General features: G+C 39.6%; 2 protein-coding genes across 6 annotated transcripts in view; one reads left to right on the top strand and one right to left on the bottom strand.

Annotated features, from left to right (window-relative positions):
* Nucleotides 1-12,199, bottom strand: part of LOC132178595 (cullin-1-like) — a 97,913-nt gene that overhangs the window by 80,477 nt on the left and 5,237 nt on the right. The gene's annotated exons all lie outside the window — the stretch shown is intronic.
* On the top strand, nt 4,455-11,105 carry LOC132178594 (F-box protein CPR1-like). Of its 5 annotated transcripts, none has more exons than XM_059591050.1 (4): nt 4,455-5,695; nt 5,776-5,830; nt 6,938-6,995; nt 10,798-11,105. In XM_059591050.1, exons 1-3 carry the CDS (start codon nt 4,536-4,538, stop codon nt 6,941-6,943), a joined length of 1,221 nt encoding a protein of 406 aa, XP_059447033.1. In that variant the 5' UTR covers nt 4,455-4,535; the 3' UTR covers nt 6,944-6,995; nt 10,798-11,105. The 5 variants fall into 5 exon arrangements, with proteins under 5 accessions (XP_059447033.1, XP_059447032.1, XP_059447031.1 ...); XM_059591049.1 differs by having other exon boundaries at nt 10,782-11,105; XM_059591048.1 differs by having other exon boundaries at nt 8,376-11,105.

The raw sequence follows: 12,199 nt of genomic DNA, 5'->3' as shown, positions 1-12,199 counted from the left end.
ATGAGTATCCTCAGTTGGAACTGCCGGGGGCTTGGGAACCTCCGGACAGTTCGTGACCTTTGCCGCTTGGTAAAGGAAAAGAAACCCAGTTTGATTTTTCTTATGGAAACCAAACTAACTGCTACTCGGGTGGAATGTGTGAAGTATAAATTGGGCTTTGACTATGTATTTGTAGTTGATTGTGTTGGAAAGAGTGGTGAATTAGCTCTTTTTTGGAATAATGATGGAACGGTGGAAATACAAAATTACAGCCGGCGTCATATTAACGCAAAAATAAAGGGGGTAGATGGGATACAAGAATGGACTCTTACCGGTTTTTATGGGCACCCCGAAGCGTCAAAACGAAAAGAATCATGGGATCTCCTCAGGCACCTTCAGTCATTGTCTTGTCATGCATGGATGTGTGTTGGGGATTTTAACGAAATTTTGGAAGATTCAGAGAAGTCTGGTGCTAATAAACGGCCTCGGTGGCAGATACGAGATTTTCAACAAACCATGGACCGGTGCCAACTCCATGATTTGGGTTTTGTGGGTCCAAAATTTACTTGGTGTAATAAGAGGGAGGATGGACAATGTATTTTGGAGAGACTGGATAGAGCCATTGCTAATCATGCTTGGATATCTTTTTTTTCAAAATTATGGTGTAGAGGTAATGGCAAATCGAACTTCGGATTATGCTCCACTTTTTGTACAACTTCATAAAAATACATATGATAAAAGAAGAATGAAGAGACGTTTTTTCTATGTTGCTGGGTGGGGGAAACAAAACAGCCATAATACCATTATTAAATCAGTGTGGAGGGATAGAAATTATGTCTCCAACCTGTGGCAATCATTCTCGGCTAAGGTGGAGAGGTGCAAAAAGGTGATTCAAAAATGGCAAATCAAGGAGAAGGGGCAGGCCGAACAACAAATCCAGGAGAAAACGGAGCAATTGAAGGTTTTGCAGATGGTGGAGTCTCAACCGGAGGGGGAAAAAATTACTATGGTGCAGCAAGAGGTGAACGATCTTATTGAAAAGGAGGATATGCATTGGAGACAGCGGGCTAAGGAACATTGGCTACAATATGGAGATAAAAATACGAAGTTCTTTCATGCTAGTGTCAATCAAAGGCGTCGGGCGAACAAGATTACTCGTATTGAAAATGAAGAGGGGCATGTATGCTCATCAAATGAAGATATTACAAGTGCTTTTACGAGTTATTTTCAAAATATATTCTCTTCATCCAGTCCGAGTGGCGTATGGGAGTGCTTAGCGGGTATGGAAAGGAGAGTCACTCAAACCATGAATGAGCAGCTGGAGAAGGAGATCACAGCGGAGGAAATCTGTAGCGCTGTTACACAGATGGGTGGCCAAAAAGCTCCTGGGCCGGACGGTTTGCCTGCTTGTTGTTACCATGATAATTGGACTATCATTGGGGAGGAGGTATGTAAAGTTGTTAAGAATTTTTTCAATTCGGGTAATATTGGTGATGATGTTAATTTTACCCACATTGCATTGATCCCCAAGAAAAATAATCCCTCAAAAGTCTCTGATTTTAGACCTATTAGTCTTTGTAACGTGTTATATAAAATTATTTCAAAGACAATGGCAAACAGATTGAAGGTGATTCTCCATGAAATTATCTCCCCCAACCAAAGCGCGTTTATTCCGGGAAGACTTATTTCGGATAATGTGCTAGCGGCGTATGAAACAATGCATTCCATGCATTCCAGGATGTGGGGGAAAGTCGGATATATGGCACTGAAATTAGATATGAGCAAGGCTTACGATCGGCTGGAATGGTGCTTTTTGAAGGGGGTCATGCAAAAAATAGGGTTTGGTGAGAAGTGGATTGGGCTTGTTATGAGGTGCATTTCCACGGTGAGGTATTCAATCATCATTAATGGAAATCCGGAAGGTTTGATTCAGCCCACACGGGGTATACGACAAGGTGACCCCCTCTCTCCATACCGGTTTATTTTATGTGCTGAGGCCTTAAGCTCCCAACTTATTCTTGCCGAACAAACTAGGAGCCTCCGAGGAGTTCCGACATCACCAAGAGGTCCACGTTTAAATCACTTGTTTTTTGCGGACGACAGTTTGATTTTTTGTAAAGCCACGGCACAGGATTGGCAACGTTTAACAAATATTTTGGAAGGTTATGAAAAAGCGTCGGGCCAGAGGTTGAATAGAGATAAAACGTCGATTTTCTTTAGCCGTAATACTCGACGGGATGTTCAAGAGCTTATCATTCGTTTGTCAGGGGTGCCAGTCACACAACGGTATGAAAAATATTTGGGGCTTCCAGCTCTAGTGGGGAAGTCTCGAATTAGAGAATTCCAGAATCTATCCGAAAGAGTAAGGAAAAAGGTGACGGATTGGAAGGTGAAGTTACTCTCGCAAGCCGGAAAAGAAACTTTACTAAAAGCCGTGGTCCAAGCTATCACCACGTATAGTATGGGTATTTTTTTGCTCCCAAAAGTCCTATGTAGAGAGATAAATGGCATCATGCAAAAATTCTGGTGGGGAAGTAAGGAGAATGAAAAGAAAATACATTGGATGAGCTGAGAAAAATGGGGCGAGCAAAGTCTCAAGGGGGATTGGGATTCCGAGATCTTCATGCATTCAATAAGGCACTCCTTGCAAAACAGTTATGGAGGTTATTAAATCAGCCAGACAGCTTGGCTTCTAAGATTCTAAAGGCCAAATATTACCCAAGAGGGTCCCTACAAGAGGCAAAAGTAGGGAGTAGACCGTCTCTGGCTTGGAGGAGCATTCTTGCGGCGAAGGATTTATTTTTTGCAGGGTTGATTTGGCGCATTGGGAATGGAAAGTCGGTGTCAATTTGGGGGGATAAATGGATCCCCAAACCCTCCTCTTACTCTATACAGTCTCCCTGCCGAATCCTACCAAAAGATGCAAAGGTTAGTGAGTTGATGGACCCAACTTCCTCAAGATGGAATATTCCTCTTATTAAGGAGGTATTTTGGGAGGAAGAAGCGGAAGAGATAAGCGGGCTACCATTGAGCAGATACAACAAGCAAGACAGGTTGATATGGAAATATACAAGTTCTGGAGAGTTTTCGGTTATAAGTGCATATCACCTAGAGCTCGAGCGAATTGCAGCAAACAGTGGTGAAGGATCACAACCAATGCGGAAAAAATCTATCTGGAAGACCATATGGGACTTAAGGGTGCCCAATGCCACGAAGATCTTTATTTGGAGGGCATGTAGCAATATTCTCCCTACTAAATTAAATCTTAAACAAAGAGGAGTGCTGGAGGATGCATCGTGTAGTTTCTGCACTAGAGAAGGTGAAACAATTGCTCATGCTTTATGGCATTGTCCTGTAGCTCAAGATGTCTGGAGCAACAGTATACGTTCCATTCAGAAAAGTGGTTGCACTAAGGAAGGATTTTCGGAAATTTTTGACTATATCTCTCATCGGTGTAACATGGAGGAGTTGGGACTTTTTGCTTGCACTGCACGGGCAATTTGGAAAAGAAGAAATGAAGTCCTTCATGGTGGTAACTTCAAGCATCCAGTGAGAATAGCACAGGAAGTTGAGACACAATGGAAAGCATGGGAAAATTCTCTTGAGAAGCAGGGGGACGTGGACGCTGCAGAACACAGCATCACTGCTCCTCAAATTCGATGGACTGCACCAACATATGACACGTACAAGGCTAATTGGGATGTGTCAGTGAAAGTTGGTTCAAGGAATTTTGGTGTGGGTATAATTATTAGGGATTATAAGGGGATGGTATTGTGGATGCCCGGAACCCACAATAGCAGAGGCGATTGGTGCTCTTCATGCGGTGGAATTTTGTCGTGATCTGGGTTTCCAGAATATTATGCTGGAAGGAGATTCCAAAACTGTGGTTTAAGCTATTAAAGGAGGATTAAAATGGTGCAGTTTTGGACAAATCATTGAGGACATTCACACTGTTTTGCCGGGTTTTAGGAGATGGAGTGTGGAACATGTCCGGAGAGAGGCTAATGAAGCAGCTCATGCTTTGGCGAGGGCAGGAGTCTCCACGGGGGTGGCGAGAGTTTGGATGGAAGAAGTCCTGGATTTTATTCGTGATGTAGTTGGTTTAGAGCAAGTTGCTCTTGTTGGTTTAGAGCCCCTTTGAGCTCTTGATATTTATAGTCTTGGCTCTAGATGTTTTTGTAACTCTGTAGAATTTTTTCTTGAATAAGATTAGTCCTTTATTCAAAAAAAAAAAAAAAAAAAAAAAAAACTAACTAGCCGGTGTTACTAAACTCAGCTCTTTATAAAATCAGAGTTTTAGATGGTCGGACCTAAAAAGTTTTGCCAAGTCAATATTGAAAAATAAATATAAGAAAAAAAAATAATTTCAAACATTACTCGCACTCTATAAATAAAAAAGCCCATTTACTGTTGGAAAACGGGCTTCAAAAGCCGGGTCAGATCCGAATACTAGAAAGCTGACTTTTGTCTGGAAACCACCATCTCTCACACCGACGAAGAAGGCTAGAACTTTACCAATTTCGCAAGGAGCATAGCCTCCAGAGTAAACTTCGTCCATGTCGAGTCTTCCGTCAGAGCTAGTCAACGAAATACTCCTCCGATTACCCGTTGAGCCTTTGATACGTTTTCAGTGCGTTTCAAAGCTATGGCACGCGCTAATAAACCACACAGATTTCATCCAGAGACATCTTGAGCTCTCAATCGCCGTCAATCGAGAGCGTACTCTTATATTCAAGGAGTGCGACGTAGATCCGCCTCTAAATTGCTTCTGGGCGCGCTTTAACGACGAACAGATTGACAGAGCCCTCACGAAGATCCGCCAGCCACTTCGCAATGAAAAACTGTACACCCAAATATTGGATTACTGCAACGGATTGGTTTGCCTCCACGATTATGAGAGGGGAATTGCGATTTGGAACCCATTGATCAGACGGTACAAGAAGTTGCCTTTTGAACCGATAGAAAATCCTACTGGATTCACCGACTGTCGTTCTGGATTGCCCGATTTGGCCTTCGGATACGACCCAGTTAACGACGACTACAAGGTGATGAGGGTTGTGCAGTTCTATAGAAAGATTGAAAAGATTGAAGCTACAAATGCCTTTGCCTTTGAACTCAAGGTATATAGTCTGAGAGCGCATTCTTGGAAGAGAGTTGAAGAGGAATGGCCTAAAGAATTAAGTCCTCGTTCGAGTTCGGCGTCCTTAAACGGTGCTTTCCATTGGCTAGTTGGTCCTCCGACTCCGGCTCGCTCCTCAGAGACCCTTCTCGCTTTCGATCTGGCCACCGAGAAGTTCAGAGAGTATACAATTCCAGTTCAATCGGACGATGATTCGGTCCTCGGTTTGGAGGTCTTAAAAGGATGTTTATGTATTTGTGTGAATGTCTTTGTGACACGCAACGATGTTTGGGTGATGAAGGAGTACGGGGTAATCAGCTCTTGGGCTCGTCTTTACACCATTGAGCAAGGCGCAGTACCTTGGACTTTTGAGTACTGTAAGCCTTTGGCGTACTCGAAGGACGGCAAGAAGGTTCTGATGGAGCAGGATTTTGCCTATCTCTTTTGGTATGACATAGAGGAGAAAAGGGGCACGAGGGTTAGGTTTCGTCCTATGCTTAAGTCGTTTCAGACGGCCACTTGTGTGGGAAGCCTTGTTCTTCTCGATGGTGATATATTGATTGACCCGAGACAGAAGAAGAGGAACAAAAGGAAGAGGTAAAATTTTGAATGATTTGAGTGAAATTTTTTGTTAGATTAACTAAGTTTCTAAGTCTGTTGGTCTATGTTTATGCCAGGAAAAGTAATCCAGCGGAGGGTCTTAATCTATTGGTGGAAGCGATGGAGGAAGTGGTAAATGAAGAACAAGCTGTTTGATTTTAGATTGTAATATAAAACTGCTTTGGAGCCTGTTTTGCTATTTGAGTTACGTATATGTCTGCTGGAAATGCTCTAGACTTACTAAATTATTTTGAGTTCTGTGTTAGTTAATTTTTCAATGGAGGGAAAGAACTCCTTTATGTAAAGACAATTACGATTAGTCTATCCATTTTCTATATGCAGCATCTAACTTGGATTCTTTGCACCTTGAATAATTTTCAGCTTGCATTAGGTTTGATTCATAAAGTGCAAGTAGGCACTGTCTTGGAGTGTGTATTTTTCTTGCCTTTGGCTGGAACATACATTTCTTTGGAAAATGTAAGGGATGCAGATAACATCTATTTCAGAACTTTAGTAACACATTTTGCACAAAATTTTAGTAATATTCTTTGCAACTCCAGGCTCCCCAGTCCACTGCCCAAAAGTTTAGAGCTTGAAGATCTTGATTGGTTAGCTCTTCTTTTTTGGTTTTTTAATAGAAGCGGATATGGTGCACCTGCTAGTGGTTCTTTGCTTTGGGTGGTGCCTGGAGGGTTTGGATGGTACTGTATGATTGTTGCTTTTGATCTTGGGGTTAATGGTGCCACAGCCTGATCTTGATGATGGTGGTTTTGAAATGGATCTTGGGGTCTTGGAAGGGTGCCTATGCATTATTTGCAATTACGGTAATGACTATGTTGATGTATCGATAATGAAGGAATATGGATGAAAGGAGTCTTGACACAGCAAGCACTAGAAGAAAAGAAGAAAAGCAATAGAAAGAAGATGTGAGATCACATAAACTGGAGTTATTTATTTGTTTTTGTTCAAGCTGATTTCTATACCTGGTTTCACAAACTTTTCTCATAGATGCGTTTGTCTTTCTCAAATGACTGGATAGTTTACCAATTTTATATGAGCAGTTGATCTCTTTAGTTTTTCTGGTTCTCTTAAGAGTTTAAGTTTGTTTAACTTGGTTCATAAATTGATGAATATGGTCAGTCTAGTTCGTTCATTCATATGAATTACTTAACATAATTGTTATGGCGTCTTTGTTGTACTTTAACTTACTACTTTGATGTATTGGCCATTGTTTTGTAGGGATGAGTTCCTGTCAAAGCAAACAGAAGGACATAAAATTGTTCCAAAGTGAAAAGTGGTAACTCAACAAACTTTACCATAATATTTCTATTAAAGATTACTAGAATTAGTTTACTTTAGCCAATTAATAGTTTTAGCTGACAATTTGTTTTTATAGAGGCAGAAATAAGTTATTTGACACAAGAAGTATGCCGTTTTCCGGAGGACTAACAAATTTATCTTTGTCATTTTCCTTAATTTGCCATTTGTATTGTGTAGTTTTTCTTTCATGCTCTTTTTTTTTTGAACCCTCACGATTGATAAAGGAGGTCAGAGGGTACAATTTAAAATATGAGTGAGTCCAAGGAAAAAATAGTGGAAAAATATCTCTTACAATATTTATCATTTTTTTTTATTGATGTCGGATTATTTTGGTTTTTCTGGGCCGTATCAAGTCTATACTATCTTTCATACTTGGATCCTGTAAGGGGATTTACTTGTGTAGGATGTTCCAATGTTTGTATGCTTTTTCAGAGGTTATAGGCACTTTTATGAATGACTGAATGAAGTCGTACCATTGCAAAACTGCTAGTTTTTTTCTATCTTGAATAAATTTTGAATGAAATGTGAATGGTCTTTGTGAATTTAAAGAATTATGTATGGTGATTTTTTTTATTTGCAAAGCATGGTAGTGAATTATGAACTGTGTGGTGAATTCTGCCAAAATTCTGATATAGCTTCTGGTAGAACTTACTTTTACCAACTGCATTGGGTACTTTCCAAAGTCTTTTTTACAGATCGCTCTTGGTTCAAAATGATTGTAGACCTCTCAAACTGCAAACTTTTGCTGACTGTAGAATCTCTTTCTACTGTTAATATGTAGTCACATTTGTGTCCTGTTTATCTCTAGTATTTCGTTCTATCTTTGATCATTTCAATTTACACAAGTAATAATTGGTTATTGTTGGCTCTAAATGGTCATAAGGTGCCAAACATTGTGAATGTTATGTTGTCTTTACATTTAAAATTCTGTGTTGTTGAATAGTTACAATCATGTGCTGCGAATGGCCTTTTCTAACACAAGAAAGATTTCATGATCCAAACATGATTGTGGATCTTCAATGAATCCTTAACCTTGTCTAAACTGGAACTTCTACTAATGTATATTTGGTTAAAGCAAATCATCTCTTTGTTTTCCTAGTAGTATATTTGAATATTAGCCAGTTTTTCGATACAATATATTTAGGGGATAAAAGTCGGGGGAGAATGTCTGATTACATAGTAATTATCCTATTTTGAGTTTTGATTCAGTTCTTAAAGTATGTGAATTTGTAGTGTTTGTTTACATGGCCATTTTACTTATATTTAAATTTTTTGTTGCGTACAAAACAAAAGGGTTTGTCTTTCTAGTGCTAATCAAGACTCTTCTCTGGCTTAAAGGATGAACTTTTACTCGCAGAATTCATGATTGGGAGGAGATGGTTTTAGCCTCTTTCTTCTCGTTCTTGTATTCGTTATCGATTCGTGGGGTTGGGGAGGACCGGATGTGGTGGATCCCTTCGAGAAAAGGGAAGTTTGAGGTTCGCTCTTTTTATAGGAAGCTTGCCTCCAAATAATCCAACTACTTCCCTTGGAAAAGTATTTGGCATACCAAGGCTCCTTCGAGAGTGGCGTTTTTTGTGTGGTCGGCCGCTCTTGGGAAATCACTCACTTTGGATAATGTTTGGAAAAGAGGTATTGTAGTGATTAATCGTTGCTATATGTGTGAATCGGATGGGGAGTCTGTGGATCATCTTTTTCTTCATTGTGGGGTTGCACGCAAGTTGTGGGATGTTATTTTATCTCGCTTCAATTTGTGTTGGGTTATGCCTAGAAGTGTTAAGGATATGTTTGCTAGTTGGTGGTCGGGCGGTAGAACCCGTAGCGCCGTGGTTTGGAAGATGGTTCCCCTGTGTCTTTTATGGTGCCTTTGGAAGGAAAGGAATGCGAGATGCTTCGAAGATCTATCGAGGAACCCTGAGGACCTTGTTCATTTCTTTTTGTACACGCTTTTCACATGAACTGCAGGCTGGCTTGCTCCTTTAGTGATTAATTTTCCTGATTTCCTCTTTATGTTCTCTTCTTCTTTCTCCCCCACTTAGCCGCTCTCTTGTATACCCCCTGTGTACTTGGGTTGCGCCTCTCTGCGCTCTTTAATGCATTATTACTTATCAAAAAAAATATAGATTTATGCTTCCATTTCAACTCCTGGTTAGCCAAGCATCTTTTCTTTGCTGGCAGGTTACAGCTTCTTTTCTCTATTCTATACATATTTTTGGATTTACATCTTTATTCTTCTGAAGAAGGTGATTAAAGCTATTGAAAAAAAATTTCATAGGTAGTTATGGAATGGGAATGAGGAGAGTTTTGGAAAGGCTAAGGTGTCTTGGGATTCTGTTTGTGTCCCTAAAAGGGTAGGTGGGCAGGGGTTGAAGAGGCTTGTGGATTGGAATAGAGCTGCTATTCTCAACACATTTGGACCCTTTTTACTAAATTTGGGTCTCTTTGGGTTGCTTGGATTAAATGTAATATGATAAAGCGGAGGTGTTTTTGATTGATAAAAATTCCTCAAAATGCTTCTTGGAGCTGGAGGAAGATTCTCAAACTTAGGGGGATTGCAAAACCTCTAATGATATTCATGATTGGGGATGGTAGTCAGATTTTTCTTTGGTTGGACTCTTGGCATCCGGATGGGGTCCCTTTTTGACATATATGGTTACCATGTTATCTATGACTCAAGGAGAAAGTGTCGTTCAGGAGGTGATTGGAATTGGGCTCCTGCTAGGTTTGAGGATTTGGTGGGTACACAATGCAAGCTCCCGGATGTACAAATTGGCTCCCATGATGCTCCTATTTGGTTGCCTTCTAAGACTCATAAATTTTCCAGCAAGGATACTTGGGATGCTATTAGAGTGAAGTTACCTAAGGTGGATTGGAATAAACTGATTTGGTTTTCTATGGCTATACTTAACAACTCATTGTTCTTATGGTTGGCTATTAAGTACTGCTTATCCACTCGTTAAAGATTGTTGAAATGGGGGCTAAAGGTGAGACAAAATGTTATTTTTGTAGAAGCTGCATTGAAAGCAGGGATTACTTATTTTTTGAATGTAACTCTAGTAAAAGATTGTGGAGGGAGGTGATGATGTGATGTCACCGAAGTTCCATTTCTTTGAGCTGGGATGAGATTCTTAGTCAAGGCTTAAAAAAAATGGAAGGTATAGAGTTTTTGAAGGCTGTGTTATGTAAGCTTGCTTGGGGTTCCTCAGTTTATAATATTTAGTGGCAATTTGGGAACCATCCTCTCTCTGAGGATAGAATTCTGCAGAAAGTTTGTTGGGAAATCAGAACCGTGTTGTGGGTAAAGGGACTTTCAATTTGAATGATAAAAATGCGGCTTTATGCAGTAGCTGGGGCATCTCTCCAAATTTCCTGGTTTGTCTCCTAATGCTTTGAGTGTCTGTGGCTGGTCTTCGGAGCTGTTTTGTGTTGCTGCTGCTGTTTCTCCTCATCTGCAGTTCACGGTTATGTCTATATGTTGATAGTTTGGTGTTGTGGTGGTTTGTATAGTTGCTGGTTTTTTTATGTGTTTGTATAGAAATTGTTGGTGTCTTCTTTCTCGGGAGATTGAGATAGTTGACTTTTAGGAGTTTCGGTGTAATTGTTGGCTGATTCTTTCTAACTTTGGTTAGTGTGAATTGTATTCTTTGTTTTGTGTTAATAAAAATTCTATTTATCCAAAAAAAAAAAAACTATAGATTTATGCTTTTCAAGTTACTTCTTATCGTTGAATTCATTTGGCTGCTTTGATTCTGTCATTGTACAATAAATGGTACTTGAAGAAGAAGCATCCGCATCTAGAAGGGCCGTTTCAATGTAGAAGTGTGAAGTCTTTAAAGCTTCTGCTGCTTTGAGAAAATGGCACTTGAACCTTGACAGCTCCACTGCCATGAGAACTTCACCAAGCCGATTCTCCTCGTATATTGGTTTCCAAGTTTCTCAGGGGCCATGTTTTACTGAAAAGGGCTTGCAAATCCCTTTTTTTTTTCTTTTTTTTTTACTTCTCGTCATGTTATTTATATGATCGATGAGCATCACTGTAGCTCCGTCACAAAGATGGGTGATTTTCCCAAATCTTTGATTGACAGAATTGTCGAAGAAAACAAAAATGACAGAACGTTTTATTTACTTACTATATTGGTACAAAAGTTCAGCGACATATTCAATTCGTATAATCATATTTGGTGACCATCAAAATCACATGATTCCGTTAAAAGCATTCTCCAGTGGAAGCAGATGTTAATTAGTTCATGGGAATTCATAAGTATCCCAAAAAGGTTTATAGTAATGAGGAAACTGCTAAGGGCGGATTAGAATAAACATTGATTACATGTTTCAAAACCGGGTTGATATTTAGTATTGCATTAGATGAAAGTTATTTGGGCTGATCATTCTAATAAGCTCTTGGGTGGCCAAATTATCTCCTTAGGCCAAAGGGTTGGTTTGCCAAAACCGGCTGTGGAAAGTTGTCGCGGCAAATCTTGACACCCTGAGGGTGGTTGATAGATTTAGTGGTCGTAATCACCAAATCTCTCTCGATGGGGGTGGTCCTACCACTTCTAATGGCTACTTCCATGAGTGGCCGACCATTCTCGTATCCAATAGAGTAGTTCGAAGAATTCCGATAATTATTTTCATGACTGGTTGACCACTCTCATGGCCAAATGAGTGGTTTGACCATCTTCAAACCACCCAACAACTCTTTGCATCTTTTCTGGGCACGATTGAGGTCATTCATTTAAAATTATTTTTCACCCATTTTAATGTACAATGACATTTTTTTACATGAGATTGTGGTTTAATTAAACATATCCAAATGACACTTTTTGATGGGAGCTCACCCTTCTTTCGGTTTTAAAATCACCCATTCTCTCTTCCTTTCGAATCAAGAATGAAAAAGATACTTCCTTGTAACTATTTTTCTTAATTAATAATAATAATAATAATAATAATAATGATAAAAAGACACTTTTTGATTTTCCGTGGCTTGATTGAAAAAGTAATAGTAGTTCAGCAAACAATTAGTTTAAATTGTAAAATCTCTTGTCCTATAATATGAGATGGAATCCTTTATATGATCTAAGATAATGGGCACAAGATTGAATCGTTTTTATCCTAATAAAGAGAATTTAAGATGCTGTGTAATTCATTAACTTGATAAACAAAGATTATCTAAACGGATGA

This window comes from Corylus avellana, chromosome ca4 (genome assembly GCF_901000735.1).
Source record: "Corylus avellana chromosome ca4, CavTom2PMs-1.0".
In the NCBI taxonomy this organism is placed as follows: Eukaryota; Viridiplantae; Streptophyta; class Magnoliopsida; order Fagales; family Betulaceae; genus Corylus; species Corylus avellana.
The sequence above is the reverse complement of the archived record's forward strand: the minus strand, read 5'-3'. Positions and strand labels throughout refer to the sequence as shown.

Excerpts from the sequence above, each read along its gene's own strand:
- LOC132178594 (XM_059591046.1), top strand. The coding sequence starts at position 4,536 with ATGTCGAGTCTTCCGTCAGAGCTAGTCAACGAAATACTCCTCCGATTA. Across the intron at positions 5,696-5,775 it reads AAGAGGAACAAAAGGAAGAG|GAAAAGTAATCCAGCGGAGG; the intron begins GTAAAATTTTGA and ends TGTTTATGCCAG.